General features: G+C 36.1%; 1 protein-coding gene across 1 annotated transcript; it reads left to right on the top strand.

Moving 5' to 3' along the window:
- Positions 1-12,054: 12,054 nt before the first annotated feature.
- Positions 12,055-17,152, top strand: LOC122052057 (dihydropyrimidine dehydrogenase (NADP(+)), chloroplastic-like). The gene is made up of 7 exons (XM_042613447.1): positions 12,055-12,449; positions 14,678-14,941; positions 15,023-15,193; positions 15,428-15,540; positions 15,631-15,817; positions 16,419-16,528; positions 16,751-17,152. The coding sequence occupies exons 1-7, from the start codon at positions 12,168-12,170 to the stop codon at positions 16,905-16,907; spliced, it is 1,284 nt and encodes a 427-aa protein (XP_042469381.1). The 5' UTR covers positions 12,055-12,167; the 3' UTR covers positions 16,908-17,152.
- The last annotated feature ends 880 nt before the right edge of the window (positions 17,153-18,032 follow it).

Genomic DNA, 18,032 nt, shown 5'->3' with positions numbered 1-18,032 from the left:
TAAATAAGAGGCTACGATAGGGACCGAGAGGATAGTTTTGGTCTCCCGATGAAATTAAGCTTCTCGTATTCGTCCCAAACACCCAACTTAATTTCATCAATAATAATTCATACCACTAAAGAATTATTATTGAACTACCGCACCGATCCCAAATTATATTTTGGGCTCTTTCTTATCATGAGTGTTAATCTCCCTCTATTTAAGATGTCGAATGTCCACTAATTAAATAAGTTACTGACAACTCACTTTAATTAATATCTTAGTCCAAGAGTAATACCACTCAACTTTATCGTCATGTCGGACTAAGTCCACCTGCAGGATTTACATGACAATTCTTATGAGCTCCTCTTGGAGACATTATCAAACTAGATTAGGACACAGTTTCCTTCTATAATCAACAACACACATTATAAATAATATTATTTTCCAACTTATCGGACTCTTGATTTATCGAACTAAATCTCACTCATTGATAAGTCAAAGAAATAAATACTAGATATATGTGCTTGTTATTATATCAGGATTAAGAGCACATACTTCCACAATAACAAAGGTCTTGTTCTTTTATTCAGTCAGTATAAAAAAAACTACCTTAAATGATCCAGCTCAATAAACTCTGAGTGTACTAGTATAATTTTATAGTTAAGATAAACTAATACCAAATTACACTACGACTATTCCAATGGTTTGTTCCTTTCCATCTTAGTCGCGAGCTACTGTTTACAATTTATAAGGAATTGATAACATGATCTTCTGTATGTGACACCACACACCATGTTATCTAGGGGTGTCAAAAATAAACCCGACCCGACGACCCAACCCGAATCGACCCGAAAAAAATCAAGTTCGGGTTGGGCATTTTCGGGTTCGGGTCGGATTCGGGTTGGAGGGTTGGAGAGTAAAAAATTTTCGGGTTGGGTCGGGTCGGGTTCGGGTTGACCCGGGTTGACCCGGATTGACTTAAATATAAGGTTTTGTGGGGTTTTTTTGGGGTTAAATCAAATTTTATTTTAAAAATTTAGATGTTTTTATGTATATTTGTATGATAATGATGGAGTATTGAGATAAAAGTGAAGAATTATAGGGAAAATAACCCAAAAAAGTCGTTTTGAATCAGATTTTTTGGTTATATGGGTCAGGTTCGGGTTGATCGGGTTGGTCGGGTTTGGGTTCGGGTTTAGGTGTTTTGGGTTGAACTCGTGTTCGGGTCGGGTTCGGGTTGGGTTAAAAAAAAAAAATTCAACCCGACCCAACCCGACCCGATCCACCTGAATTGACACCCCTAATGTTATCTACAATATAAATTATTTGAACAACTATACTTAGCATATAAATATAGACATTTGACCAATGTGATTCTTTATTTCAAAAATAAATGTTTACATAAAGCTAAGTTTTTAGTATGCCTCTAACAGCTCTAGCTACAGTTTTTTCTACTATTCTCCACTAAATTGAAGACTAATTTGAACGTCGGAGGACCAACGCCGGGAATCCTTTTCCAACCCGACGCTAACGATCCTGATTTTATAGAACAACGAGGAATCTCTATCAAATTAACCACGAAGCCACATTTCCAACCTACTATCTGCTCTATTTTTAAATAGGATCAGGTAATATAGTTTGACCAGAAGACATCGGATGACTTGGTCAACACAGGAGACAGCTCATCAACCGGGTCATGGGGATGCGGTCAACCTTCCAGACACGTCACACCGGCAGGTTCGTCTTCTCAGCTTCCCGACAGGATCAAATTGGCGTCGTTTGTGGGAACGCACCTGGTCGGGAACATGAAGATGAACGACACCTGAAGAGTCTACCATCCTCATGACCTCGGTCAGTTTTTGCGTTATCTTTCCTTTTTCAGTTATATGATCTGCCCTAGTTCCTCGATAGAGGACCCCCGCGTCGATTGACCGGGTGTATATTAACCGAGGCCCGAGCTCGATGTCGAAGACCCCGTGCCGATCGACCGGGCGTATTATATCCGAGCCATCGGCTCGATGCCGAAGACCCCGTGCCGATCGGCCGGGCGTATATTATCCGAGCCACGTGCTCGATGTAGAAGACCCCGTGCCGATCGGTCGGACGTATTATATCCGAGCCACCGGCTCAATGCCGAAGACCCCGTGCCGATCGGCGGGGCGTATATTATCCGAGCCACGTGCTCGATGCCGAAGACCCCGTGCCGATCGGCTGGGCGTATATTATCCGAGCCACGTGCTCGATGTCGAAGACCCCGTGCCGATCGACCGGGTGTATATTATCCGAGCCACGTGCTCGATGCCGAAGACCCCGTGCCGATTGGTCGGGCGTATTATATCCGAGCCACCGGTTCGATGCCGAAGACCCCGTGCCGATCGGCCGGGCGTATATTATCCGAGCCACGTGCTCGATGCCAAAAACCCCGTGCCGATCGACCGGGCGTATTATATCCGAGCCACCGGCTCAATGTCGAAGACCCCGTGCCGATCGGCCGGGCGTATTATATCCGAGCCACCAGCTCGATGCCGAAGACCCCATGTCGATCGGCCGGGCGTATATTATCTGAGCCACGTGCTCGATGCCTAAGACCCTGTGCCAATCGGCCGGGCGTATTATATCCGAGCCGCCGGCTCGATGCCGAAGACCCCATGCCGATCGGTCGGGCGTATTATATCCGAGCCACCGGCTCGATGCCGAAGACCCCACACCGATCGGGCGAGCGTATTATATCCGAGCTGCGAGCTCATTGTTGAAGACCGTCGAGTGGCGACGTTAAACTCTAGAGTCAAACCGGCGACTATAAAAACCCCGGCTTGAAGACTGTCGAGCGGCGACGTTAAACTCTAGAGTCGAACCGGCGACTATAAAAACCCCGGCTTGAAGACCGTCGAGCGGCGACGTTAAACTCTAGAGTCGAATCGACGACTATAAAAACCCCGGCTTGAAGACCGTCGAGCGGCAATGTTAAACTCTAGAGTCAAACCGGCGACTATAAAAACCCCGGCTTGAAGACCGTCTAGCGGCGACGTTAAACTCTAGAGTCGAACCGGCGACTATAAAAACCCCGGCTTCACGGACCAGCTTATCAGTTATTTCATCTCCCCCGTTCGGGGTTGAGCGATTGTTACTAGTCTCGAATCGGCTTATCAAAGCATCTATCTCCCCCGTTCGGTGTTTTTTATTTTCATTTAGTTGTCGGGTTTCCTGGAACCCTGCAATGAATTGCAGACATGATTAATGGTATCTGTATCTACACTCCTGGTTCTGGTAGATAACATCACTAGACATGTTCCAACTAATGAATTAAATACACCTAAATTGTTCTTAGTTCTAAGAAGACAGTCTATCTTAATGTCCAAGTCCTATTTCCAATCATTACAATTGGGACTACTAAGTCTTTTCTATAGTATGACTACTAGAGGATTGACAAACATTTTAAATCCTAAGAATCACAAAAAAATTTGGTCAAGATCAACTTCTTAAAATCCCCATGAATTTTGTATGTCACGATAGTGTGAACGTATACAAAATTGAAGAGGAGATTTTATTCATTAATTTTATTATCTCGTCAACTTTACTTTATGACGAATAAAATTAATAGTTGATCTGTCTTTGATCAAATATTTGGTCAAAACTTTTTGAATTTAAAATAACATTGATTTCTTAAACAATATTATTTAAATTCTCCAACACCTCAAACACTATGAATTTTGCATGCCACGATAGTGTAGACGTATACAAAATTAAACATTTGTAAGAGGAGGGGTTTACCCATTAATTACCTTGTCAATAAATCTTTATGACAAATAAAATTACCTCAAACACCGTGAATTTTGTATGCCACGATAGTGTGGACGTATACAAAATCAAACATTCGTAAGAGGGGTTTTTAATTTTATTATCTTGTCAACCTATTTATTTGACAAATTAATAGTTGGTTTTCTTCGATCATACGAATAATAGCAGTGACTCCGATGGGGAGGATACTATTAGACGTGCCTAAGTGTATACCATTACTTGACACTAAGTCCATTAATAAGATTATGCCCCTTCCGATGGGGAAGATCACATGCTCTTAATTAACTTCCTATAGTCATCCAAAATGGAAGTTTAATCTAGTGATCTGCAAACAAGCTCATCCGATATGGAGGAAGGCACTCAGAGCCAACGCGCAAACTTGTTACATCACTTATAAAACCAGTAATGGAGACCGTGAAATTTATTTAAAATAAATCCCTCTCCCACTTAATTATTTAAAGTGAGGAATTTTGACTATGCTAGTCTACCTAACATGCATACTAACAAGCACACACAACACAACATAAAAAGAAATAAATAGAAAAACTAATTTTCAACTATTATGGCTTTTATCTATTGCTGTCCTCCGTGTGTCGCCAACTCTAGCTGCTGCCATCTTTGGCCACCGCCACCGGGTCTAGTTGTCACATCCATCTTGCTCCTTGTTCCGCTGCGCCTCTGGTCCTCAAAAAGGTTCCACGCCTTGCAAGATTCGATCCGCGACATAAATAGAATTTTACATTTTTCGATCCTATATTCCTCGAAAGAATGTACATGTAAACTAGATCAAAAAAATAAAATCCTAATAAAACTAAATACAGCTCCTGCTGTATTTTATAATACAATCATGCACACACAATAAATGCCCTTGACATGTCCAAGGGTCTAATCACACACATAATAACTATAAGCCATAATAGTTGGATCCTGCATCCACAAAGTTAGCACATCCTACTATTATCCTGTCTAAATTATGTATGACATGTGCATAATTAAACTAATACCAAATACACAGAGGCAAAAACCCTAGCTCTGATACCAATTGTTGGTTGCTACTCGGAAAACCTAGAGGTTCCACTGTACAAAAATTTTGTACAAAGGTCTGAACCTTTTCCTAGCTACCATGTGTTCTTTTAAATTAAATTTTGAATCGCCTGCGGAACTTAACACGTTTGATCCAAAACTTAATCTATTTGCTCTTTTAGGTTTTGACTTGGATCTCCTGCGGAACTTAACACGTTTGATCCAAATCACCTAAGTTATTTAATTCCATTAAATATTAATTTCCAAAATTGGTTCCCAGTGCTGACGTGGCGAGGCACATGGCCTTCTTGGATATGGGAGCAACCACCACCGACTAGACAAAACCTTTTAAGGAAAGCTAATATTTAATTTCCTAAAATAACTTTAGGTCAACCGAAAAAATAATCAAATTACAAGGAAAAGAAAAACAAAAGAACACTATATCGAAAACAAATTCGAAACACTAGAATCGTATGCCTCTTGTATTTAGTATTATTTCCAAAAATAACTAGTATGATGCGGAAACAAAAATTACTAGTTATACCTTTTAGAAAGACCTCTTGATCTTCTACCGTATTCCTCTTCTAACCTCGGACGTTGTGTGGGCAACGATCTTCCGAGATGAGAACCACCAAGGCACCTTCTTCCTTCTTCCTTCAAGTTTCGGCCAAGCACAAGAACTTCCAAAGGATGAAGAATTTTCCACCAACCAAGCTCCAAGGGATGCATGCTTTCTCTCCTTCTTCTCCTTCCTTGATCCGACCACATCCTCCAAGCTCCAAGAGATGATAGATTTCGGCCACAACAAGAGGAGAGAAGAGAAAGGGAAGGGCCGGCCACCACACCAAGGAAAAGAGGGAGAAAAATAGAATAAAGTCCTTAGCCTTGAAGCCTCCTCTACCCCCTCTTTTATAATCCTTGGTCTTGGCAAATAAGGAAAATTTAATAAAAACTTCCTTAATTCTTTTGCCATTGAAAAGGAAAATTTATTTAATTAAAACAATTTTCTCTTTTCAAATTACAATGGCCGACCATAACAAATAAAATCTCCAAGTAAATAAAATTTTAAACAACAATTAAAATTTCCTTATTTGCTTCCGAAAATTTATAAAAATTTCTCCAATAATTTTATCCCTTCATGATTGGTTTATAAAAAAGAAATTTAATAAATTAATTTTTTTTTTAAACATGTGGATAAAAAGAAAGTTATCTCTATAAATTAAAATCTCTTTTAATCTACAAATAAGGAAAGATATCAAATCTTTTCTTAATCTTTTGTAGAAACTTATAAAAGAGAATATTTAATTTTAAACTCTCTTTTAAATCATGAACATGGTTAAAAAGGAAAGTTTTCTTAAAATTTAAAATCCTCCTTTAATCAACAAATAAGGAAAGATTTCAAATTTTAAACTCTCTTTTAAACATGTAGATGATTTACAAATAAGGAAAGTTTTTATCAAAAATTAAAACCATCCTTTTAAACTACAAATAAGGAAAGAGATTAATCTCTTCTCTTAATCTTTTGTAGAAAGCTATAAAAGGAAATTTTTAATTTTTAAACTCTCTTTTAAAATTATGATATCCACATAAGAAATAATTTTAATAAAAATCCTTTTTAATATTCTAGTGGCCGGCCACCTAAACTTGGGACCCAAGCTTTGGCCGGCCACCTACATGGCTCATCCACTTGGTCTTGGCAGGCCCTAGCTTGGGTTCCAAGCTAGCTTGGCCGACCCTATTGGATGGGTAAAAAAGTGGGTATGCAGTGGGTATAAATCTCTATATACTAGAGGCTACGATAGGGACCGAGAGGAGGAATTGGTTTTGGTCTCCCGATAAAATTAAGCATCCCGTGCTCGCCCCGAACACACAACTTAATCTTATCAATAATAATTCATTCCACTAGAGAACTATTATTGAACTACCGCACCAATCCCAAATTACATTTTGGGCTCCTTCTTATTATGAGTGTGTTAGTCTCCCTGTGCTTAAGATAGCAAATGTCCACTAATTAAGTAAGTTACTGACAACTCACTTAATTAATATCTAGCTCCAAGAGTAGTACCATTCAACTTCATCGTCATGTCGGACTAAGTCCACCTGCAGGGTTTAACATGACAATCCTTATGAGCTCCTCTTGGGGACATTCTCAACCTATATTACTAGGACACAGTTTCCTTCTATAATCAACAACACACACTATAAGTGATATCATTTCCCAACTTATCGGGCTTATTGATTCATCGAACTAAATCTCATCCATTGATAAATTAAAGAAATAAATATCAAATATATGTGCTTGTTATTATATTAGGATTAAGAGCACACACTTCCATAATAACTGAGGTCTTTGTTCCTTTATAAAGTCAGTATAAAAGAAACGACCTCTAATGGTCCTACTCAATACACTTTTAGTGTACTAGTGTAATTATATAGTTAAGATAAACTAACACCTAATTACACTACGACCTTCCAATGATTTGTTCCTTTCCATCATGGTCGTGAGCTACTGTTTATAATTTATAAGGTACTGATAATATGATCTTCTGTGTGTGACACCACACACCATATTATCTACAATATAAATTAATTGAACAACTACATTTATCACAAATGTAGACATTTGACCAATGTGATTCTTATTTCTAGATAAATGTTTTATACCAAAAGCTAGACTTTTAGTATACATCCTAACACGACTATGTTAATTTGTCCATTAAATAAATTTAAAAAATACTCTGGATGCATTTGGTTGGAAATTATTTTTAATAATCTTAATTATTCATTTAAAATTATTAATAAATTTAGTTTCAGTAATCCATGATTTTAAGTAAAAGGGATATACAATCTAGAATCATAAAATCTCAAAAAAAAAAAAAATTTATTTAAAAAATAAAATTATATATATATATATTAGAAAAGTTAAACAAAATACTATAAGAAAAATTTAGGTTGCATTTGGTTACGAGTTTCATTTCTAAACTCTTATGTTTGGTTGATGAGAGTGGAATTTAAATTTTGGAATGAAACTAAAAAATTTGGGTATTAATGAAACTCACATCCTCCTTTGGGGTTGGATGAAAATGAGAATGAGATTTAAATTTTGGACGAAAATATCCTTAATATATTTGTTCAATTTTTCTTTTATCACTTTCTCTCTTTATTCTTTCTCATTATATTTTCTCTCTCATTATACTTTCTCTCCTCAATCTCTCTCATCATACATTATCTCCTTAATATCTATCGTCACACTTTCTCTCTCTTCATTCTCTCCCATTACACTCACTCAAAGTACTTTCTCTCTCCTTATCCTCTCTCATCATACTCTCTCCTATTTTGTCCTCTCGGGACGGTCTAGTGGCTAACACTTGAGGTGTTGTCACCACGAGGTCTGAGATTCGAATCTTGACAAAGTCTAGGTAAATGTCTCTCTTATGTGCTAGTCACTATTCCAAAGGCTAGTAGGCGTCCGTGATTTACCTCCTCCGTATTGGCCCTGGGGCAGGTTGGCGGGGGAGCTGGGGTGAGCGTATTCGTCTTTTGCCATCATGCTCTCTCCTATCACATTTTTTTTTCTCATCACATTTTTTTCTCTCATCACACATTTTCTCTCTTCAATCTCTTCACACACTCTTTCTTCTCATTTTCTCTCACCACACTTTCTCTCCCATCACATTTTCTCTCTCATCATACTTTCTCTCCCATCACACTTTCTCTCTCATTATGCTTTCTCTCCTATCACACTCTCTTTCCTAATTTTTCCTCATCATGCTTTCTCTCTCATCACACTTTCTCTCTCCTCAATTTCTTCCATCACACACTCTATCTCTTCATTTTATCTCATCACACTTTCTCTCTTTTTCATTCTCTCCCATCACATTTTCTCTCTCATCACATTTTCTCTCTCATTCTTTCTCATCATGCTCTCCCATCACACTCTCTTTTATCATTTTCTCTTATCAGATTTTTTCTCTTTTCATTTTTTCCCATCATATTTTCTCTCTTATCGCACTTTCTTTCTATCATTCTCTCTCATTATATTTTTCTCTCACATTCAACTTTTTCTCACATCTAATTTTTTCTCCAAGGGTAAAAAAAAGAAATTTTAATTTATTTCGATAAAAATATTTAACTAATCAAATATTATTTTTAAGAGTGATATCCATGCTCATACTCATTCTCATTCCAAATATTATGATTCTTTATTTTTATTCCGATTCCTATGAAATAACCAAACGATACCTTAAAGTTCAAAAATAAAACCTAAAGTTTAAAAGAAAAATAACAATAATATGTATGGTTAGTTTTATAATGAAGAATAATATAGTAAAATGTTAAACTAAATTATATATTAAAATTTTCAAATGACTTTTATTATATTATTTAGACTGAGCCTAATAATCATAAATTATATTTTAGTTCTCACAACTCAATTATGTGATTATTTGATAATCACATAATCAATAAATTTAAATCAAATATATCTTCTCGACGTTCAAGTCAGATATAAAGAACCCCCACCAATACTCAATATTCGACTATACTAAGAGCATTCATAATAGTTTGGGATATTTCTTCCAAGTATTTGTAGACCCTACTTCCACATTATCTTTCAAATATCCCACTATTTAAATATCTCAACTTTCATAATAAAATATCCCACCAATCAAATATGGTATAGAATCCACCATATTCAATTAAAAAATAAAAAAAATTAAAAAGGAATGACAACCCACTTTTTGTGGATCCCATATAAAGAAATCATCGAGCACACATCTGTGTTTGATGATTTCTATTAATCTCTTAAATATTTTTTACAATAAAAAATATATAAGAGGGGAAATATTTTAAAAAATATTCCCTCCAAATATCTGAAGATCCGAGGGATTGACCTGAGCGCCTTGACGGACTGGACTAAAATGGCTAGATTCTGATTAGCATGCACCTCCGACACCTCTACGTGGCTGTGGCTCCCTTCTGCTTTCCTTTTCTGCTTTCCTCATATTAGTGGAATATAACAAAAGTGAAAGATAGTGCTATAGATATTATAACGCAATGGTAAAATATTTAAAAGAATAATAAAATATAAAAATATTTTGAATTTTAAATGAAATGAATACCTTCGAGGTCAAACTTTAAACGTCTACAAATTATCTTTTAAATTTATTCAAAGAGTGGAAGATTATCCATCTTAAATTTTATAAAATAAAAAAATTGAAAGAGACTTTTGTAAAAAGCAAAGAAGGAGGTTGCTTTCATATTTATACTAAATTTTGTTGGATAAATATGAATCTAATACGCAACTCCCTTCCTGAAAATTGCTTCAAGGAGACTGGCATCGTTGGATCCAATCCAATGAGATTAATTAATTAATTAATGCCACATGCCAGCTAAGATTAGATTAGGCTTGCATGTGTTCTCTTCTACCACATCCGATCCAATCCATTTATTTAATTTGATAAAAAAAATTAATTAGATGACTCATCCGCCCGACTCTTGTCCATCGTCGATTTTGTTTATCTTACTAAAATAAAAGTAAAAACTAAAAAAATAAAAATTTGTTCGTTATCCTTTTTATTTTATTTGTTTTTTTTATAATCAAGGTGTTTAAGTCTGATAAATCACGAAGGTTGATAATGTTCTTTTAATTCATTTATTTAATTTGACTAACAAAATTATTTTTACTAGAACTGAATACTTTTCCCCCTACATTATATTCGTAGTAACATTCTTTTATTTTTTTTATAAAATAATTAATTAAGTTTGGTAACGTCGAGTCTAAGGTGATCGATTTATCGGTCACCAAAATAAATCGGGAAGCGCTCGCAGCGGGCAATCCAGAAGCCCAACATTCTTTAGTTGTATGTCTCATTTGAATAAAAAATTTCTATAAATTTGTCATAGCTAGAGTTCAAATCGTGAGTACCTTGGTAATAATTTAGATGTCCTATCACTGCACCATAGTCTCGAGACCCTTCTTTTATTCTAACCTCCAATATTGTATTGCTTTAATAATAATTAAATTATTAAATATTATAATACTCTTACTTAAAATTATAGCAACTCTATTATAACAATTTTAATTAAAATTATTATAATAGCATTGAATCAATTTTCTAAGTTATAATAATTTTAACTAAATATAGTAATTTTAATAATCTAGAGTAGTATTTGAGCAGTTTTAATACATGTTAAAATAATTTTAACCAATATTAAAATATTTTTTTTTATCAATAATAGAATAATTTTAATCCCTATGAGAACAGTTTAATCAATGTTAAATAGTTTTAAATAATAATATAAGAATGTTTACAACCAATTTATAATAAATTGAAATAATCTCGAACAACATTTGATTTTAATTAATATTAAAAAAAAAAATCGAAACTGCAAAGAATTTTTATATGAAAAATCAGAATGATGTAAATTTAATTTTTGCTTAGTTAGACACCGTGTATCCAAATATCTTAAGAATATGATCCTATAAAAAATTTTTATCGACCATCTAAATAAATTAAAAAAATACAAAGACCCATTTTTTTAGTCAATATTCTGAAATTCTCTATCTATTAAAAAAAAAATCTTTAATAATACGTCATGCCAGACCCCAATTTCAAACTCTAAATGTCATACCATCAGATAACCTCGTGAAATTTAACCTCTTACTTTTGGGGTCAGTCGAGTGAATACATTATAAAATAAGAGTTATGATACATTTAAGAAAAAATCTCAATGAAATATTTAAGGATAGATATATAAATTTATGACCCGTCATTTTATTTTTTGTGAATCCTATCATTTTATGTATCTATTCTTGAATATTTCATTAAGATTCTTTCCTTGATCATATCATTTTTCATAAAATAATCATCATAATAATAATAGAAAAAGCAATGATAAACACAAAAAAAAATCTCAAGGAAATATTAAAGGATAGATACATAAATTTATGATCCACCATTTTATTTTTTATGTACTCTATCATTTTATAAGTTTATTATTGAATATTTCTTTAAGATTTTTTACTTGAGCATATTATTTTTCTAATAAAAATTCTTTTGATTTTCTATCAATAAAAATTTCCAAATCATCTCTATTATTTATATATGTATAATTAATATTTTTTTAAAATATTAATGGGAAATCTTTTGATTTTAAAGTAGTTTACATTTTCCACTCCATTCACGTCCAAATCAAACAGTCGTCGATGATCTGGAATCTAAGTAGTTTCATTGAAATTCTACTTGGATAGATCCAAATATCAGAGTTCTTTACAACAAGAGTCCAAGCTCGCCACGTTCCCCTCGATTTGCTTTCCTTCGATTCCAGAGATCGATCGAGAGAGAGAGAAGAAGAGATCTCCAATGGCGACAACGTCTCTGAGGAGCTCGGTGGGTAGTAGCTCGTCGCTGGGGCCGCGGGCGGCGGTCCCTCCGCTGGATATCCGGCCCCGGCGGGTGCGGATGGCGGCCAAGGCAGCGACCGGAGCGGAGGATGGCGCCGTCTCCGGGCCGGATCTGCGAGTGCGCGTCAACGGACTGGAGTTGCCGAATCCCTTCGTCATCGGGTCCGGGCCGCCGGGGACCAACTACACCGTCATGAAGAGGGCCTTCGATGAAGGGTGGGGCGCCGTCATCGCTAAAACGGTGCGATTCGATCCTTAATACTTGTTGATCTAGCTTTTAGCTATCTGGGGATTCTACCATGGTCCCCTTTTTTGTGTGGATTCTACGAGGATCCCCTTTTGGTGTGGATTCTACAAGGATACTTTGAATTTTTATTTATTTATTTATGCTTTTGTCGATATCGATTGATTTTTTTAATCCGCGCTCTGTTTGATGGAGAGCATGGTTGGACCTAGCTTTCGAGAGGAAGGAGTACGCTGGTTTCTCTTTTCGGATTGATCTTGTTGTTGAACGAAAGGGATCTTTCAATTCTGATTTCACATACCTGATTCATTCCTTTTCAATTGGTTTTTAGAGAAACGTATGCTTTATTGAATAAACTGGGATAGAAAATATATTGTTTCTTTGCGATTGAATTATCTACCAAACATATTGGGATAGATGCAGCATGCTTGTTCATATTGCACAAGAAAAAGGATCTAGTTTTGCAGAATTTTTTAGTCGTCCGGATGGAAGCATGTCAGACGATGACGAGAGCCGTGTTGAGGCAACCAGAGTGGATGAATTTTCAATTTTAGTTGATTTACTTGTTGAAAATAAAAATGAAAAGCAATTGAGAATTGAGAACCAAAAAAAAAAAGGCTGAGATAGATGAAGGTTTTTTCTACTTTTTGTTGGAAACATCTGCTGCATATAATTTATGATGTAAGTTGAATCTATTGTTGGCGTGCATGGCAGACACAATTCCATTAAAGGAACACAGTACTACAAGACCTAATCTCCGAAGCAAGATGCTACATTAGAACAGCTACAACGAGTGAGTCACGGACACAAACTTTTGACTTAGTAATGAAGAGAATATACTCATGGGCAAAAATGAAAGGGACGGCTCTTTTTACTTAAATGGTTAAAAGAATGCACACTTCTATTCCCAAATTAGCCCCCCAAAAATGATAAACATACATTTCTCTTCCCTGAAGAAGGAGAAGACTTGTATCCTGATATCAAAAATATTAAGATTTGCAAGAGACACATAACTGAAGTATCCTTCCATTGAATCCCTGTTTCTTTCTTAGTGACCGAGAATGTCATTTATGGTGAGCATGAAAGTCCTAGATGCCAAACAAAATTCAATAGCTCAAAAGCATTAACAAATGATTATTCCATGATATAAGAAAAATATTCTTTTAGAGGATTATGCAAACAAATTCTTTGATGGTGCGAACTGTATTATCTCTAGACGTTCTGTCACTGAATTTTGTGCAAACAGTTTGCTGTTACATTTGCAGCTATATTTACTCTTTAGCCTTCTTAATGGTTCATATATAACATAATAGAACGTGGATTGCTCTAAGTTTTTTTACAATGACTGTATAATGGAATTTGATGTCATTAACTTCTGATGCTTTGTGAAAAAGAAACATACGAAGTTGTCAACAGCCCCATTTAAATAATTGTTATTTCATCAAATAAGGGCATCCTACAGTCCCTGAATTGTACAGTTGGCTTTTCTCTGCCAAGCAGTAATTGTCGTGTATCAGGGAATTTGATCTGACCCTGTTTTTCCCTGGAACGTAGTTTTGTGCATGTGTCTGCATCTTTTAATCATCTGAAGTCTGTATAGCATATCTCCACCTAAGTTGATATGCTCCCATCAATTGGCTACATAAATTGTATAGGAGAAATTTAAAATTTACCTTTAAACATCCCTAGAAACTATGAAAAAGAAGTTCATTGTTCATAACACAGTTTAACTAAGGACGACAGGAGTGTAATTTTGGAGATGCTTATTGATTGGTTGCTGAATGTGGGTTTCCTCTAAGCTTAATTATGTGAAGCATTAGTCAGGAAGATGTTTAAGGGGCATTAATTACTGGGTGATGATAGGGGTGAAACTATCTATATGAAACTGTAAAAGAAATCAGGATATCATAATAAGAAACATTTTTTGATTAATTAATATGGAAAACCATGTATAAGAACTTAACTCTTTGATGAGACTTTGGCTTTACTACCAATATTGTTTATGATTTTCAAGACTGTGAACTAAGGTGATCGATTCTAATTAGTTTTGAACTTCTAAACTGCATTAACCTTTATTCACTCTAGTTACTAGTTCTGTAGTTAAAATTTCCATACACTATTCCTTGCATATGCCACTATTTGTAAAATTAATAAACTGTAGTTTTCTTGTCCCCCCTCCTTTTTACTTTTTTCGCTAAGATAAATTGATAATTTCTGTGCGGTAGGTTTCTTTGGATGCTGCAAAAGTAGTAAATGTGACCCCTCGTTATGCTCGACTTCGAGCAGGATCAAATGGATCGGCAAAGGGTCCAATTATTGGATGGGAGAATATTGAACTTATTAGCGACCGTCCTCTCGAAATTATGTTAAATGAATTCAAGCAATTAAAAGAGGAATATCCTGATAGGGTACTCATTGCTTCAATCATGGAAGAATACAATAAAGAGGCTTGGCAGGAACTTATTGAGCGTGTGGAGGAAACAGGAGTGGTACTTCTTATTTGCCTCTTGTTAATATTCGATGCTTCTTTCATGCCCTTGAGGTTGACTTGCTAACAATCCTCTGATCAGGATGCTCTTGAGATCAATTTTTCTTGTCCTCATGGCATGCCTGAGAGGAAGATGGGTGCAGCGGTGGGGCAAGACTGTGCACTTCTGGAGGAGGTATGTGGATGGATAAATGAGAAAGCAACTGTGCCTGTATGGGCAAAGATGACACCCAACATAACGGATATTAGTCAGGTATGCATTTTTTTTGTATCAGTTAATTCGCTCTTGCATTCATGCATGCCAATATACTCCATCTGTTTTCCCTAATTCATATGAAAAAAATATATCCTTTGAAATTTTCCCATTTGTTCTTGAGCTACCCCACAAGCTTTCGCAACTTCATTTCTACTTGTTATTTTAACTTGGTGACTGCTATATTTACCAACCGGTACTCTGAACTACCAGCTTGTTATTTATTCCATGCAGCCAGCTAGAGTGGCTCTTAAATCAGGTTGTGAAGGAGTGTCTGCTATCAACACAATAATGAGCGTAATGGGGATCAATCTCAATACTTTACATCCTGAACCTTGTGTCGAGGGGTTAGTTTACAGTTTACTACTCAAACTAGAAACCTGTGGTTTCACATAATTTAACAATTCAAGTTTTTTTTTCTTTCCTTTGAAATGCAGATATTCCACACCTGGTGGTTACTCTGCAAAGGCTGTCCATCCTATTGCACTTGGGAAAGTTATGCAGATTGCAAAAATGATGCAATCAGATTTTCCCAATGGAGATTTCTCACTTTCTGGAATCGGAGGGGTTGAGACTGGTGGTGATGCTGCTGAATTTATTTTATTAGGATCAAACACTGTTCAGGTAGCTTTCACAAGAGCATCTTATATTTGTAGTTAAACATGAGCACTACATTTTATTTCTAGTGACTCATGACAATACTATGTTAGAAAAAAGATCTCCTTAGTTGATCTTTTTCTTTACTGATGTTGAACACTTAACCCACTTAATATAGATGTATATATCATGGAAAGTAGTCTTAATTTAAAGGAATCCAGGAATGCTGGCTACTAATTTAGGAACTACGTTATATATCTCTGACAGTCAAACCCTTTAGCTGTTCCAATCTAGAACATGGATAAAAAATGGATCTTCTTGTGCTAGTCTAGCCATTTGCTGAGTTGATGCATGAGTTGTACTGTGGGCCTATGGAGCCTTTGATTTTAGCTCCTTGTTTAAACTGCATGTAGAGCTTGAGCTATGTTACAGAGTTAAGTTTGGTTTATCTTTTAATCTCAATTTTCCTGCTGATGGTATATATTTCTCCATCTAGTTGGTAGAAATGCGTAACGTTCAGTTCTTGTTTACAGTTGTTTGTTGGTTGTCTTCCTGTTTCTTATTTTCTCTCTTGATTCCCTGATTTTCATTTATACATCCTGAGGGATTCTTTAACATTCTGATCTAGGTATGCACTGGAGTGATGATGCATGGCTATGGCGTTGTGAAGAAGCTTTGTGCCGAGTTGCAGGAGTTCATGAGCAAACACAACTTTTCATCCATAGAAGATTTCCGGGGGTATGATGCTCTTTCTTTTCTATAGTTTTATCTTTCAGTTGCTTTCTTTAGGCAACGTTCTGTGTCAATTTATGTTTCTTTTCTAGCAGTCTTATATTATCAATATGCCTTAATCTTTACACTAGCATCTATATATATGTAATTGACTCTTATCTAGCATAGTGTGAGTAAACATAGGAACACTCCCTTCAATTATATGAACTCTATTTTTCTATATTTCAGGGTCTCCCTTCAGTACTTCACCACCCACACCGATTTGGTGAGGCGGCAGCAGGACGCAATACGACAAAGAAAAGCCATAAAGAAGGGGCTGCAATCAGACAAAGACTGGACTGGGGATGGTTTTGTGAAGGAGACTGAGAGCATGGTCTCCAATTAGTGAGATAGGTACCGTATCGAACTTTCCTCTTGATCTGATCACTCTGTTAGATGGGAAAATAATGAATTTCCTTCAAGTCCATATCAAATAAAAGAATTTTAACTCGTATCAATCCTCTATATTTCTTTACTTCTTGGCTTTCAAATTGGCAATGCAAAAGAAGCTATCGAAAAACTGTTGAACATGGTAAATAGTCTCAACATTGGGATTGGACCAATTGTATCTATACACGTCAGAATTCCCGATTGGTTTGTCTCCGGGGTTGTGAATTCTATTTAGTTTTTTCTTGTGGCATGTTCTTTGTTGCAGTATAAACTTCTCACAGTTGGTTGAATCTAGGTAAGAAAAAAAACTTACTGTAATGAATCTAGGTGCATACATTCGTTCTAGGCGCCCCGAGTAAGTCCACATGAGTCCGCAATATATATATATATATGTTCTGACACAACCTTTACTTTTTTTTTAATTCTCCCCTTCTCATCTACACAATTCTCTTCTCACTCCTGGATATAACTTAGGGATGTAAACGAGCCGAATCGAGTCGAACAGTATTAAGCTCGAGCTCGACTCATTTAAGTTATATTCGGGCTCGAGCTTGACTCAAGCTCGAATCGAGCTTTTATCACAAGGCTCGAGCTCGGCTCGTTTTAGAATTATCAAGCTCGCGAACAGTTCGAACTCGGCTCGTTATTAGCTCGATTATCAAAGTTAACGAGCCTAACTCGTTAAGCGAGCTTGGGCTCGTTTTCGGGCTCGTTTAGAGCGCGTTTTTGGCTCATTTTAGAATTCATTTTTTGGCTCATTTTAAAACTCATTTTAAGGCTCGTTTTAGATCTTGTTTTTTTGGTTCGTTTCAGAGCTCGTTTTTTGACTCGGTTTAAGGCTCGTTTTTTTGGCTCGCGAGCCTATAAACGAATATGTTCGCGAGCTCACGAGCCGAATATCCTTAAGCTCGAGCTCGGCTCGATAAAACTGTCGAGTTCGAAATCGAGCTCGAGCTCGAGCTCGGCTCGATAAGATAAATGAATGAACTCGAACGAGATTTTTACCGAATCGAGCTCCGAATAGCTCGCGAACCGTTTGATTCATTTACATCCCTAGATGTAAGTCTCTCTCCTACATGCA

This window comes from Zingiber officinale, chromosome 3A (assembly GCF_018446385.1).
Source record: "Zingiber officinale cultivar Zhangliang chromosome 3A, Zo_v1.1, whole genome shotgun sequence".
Classification (NCBI taxonomy): domain Eukaryota; kingdom Viridiplantae; phylum Streptophyta; class Magnoliopsida; order Zingiberales; family Zingiberaceae; genus Zingiber; species Zingiber officinale.
The sequence above is the reverse complement of the archived record's forward strand: the minus strand, read 5'-3'. Positions and strand labels throughout refer to the sequence as shown.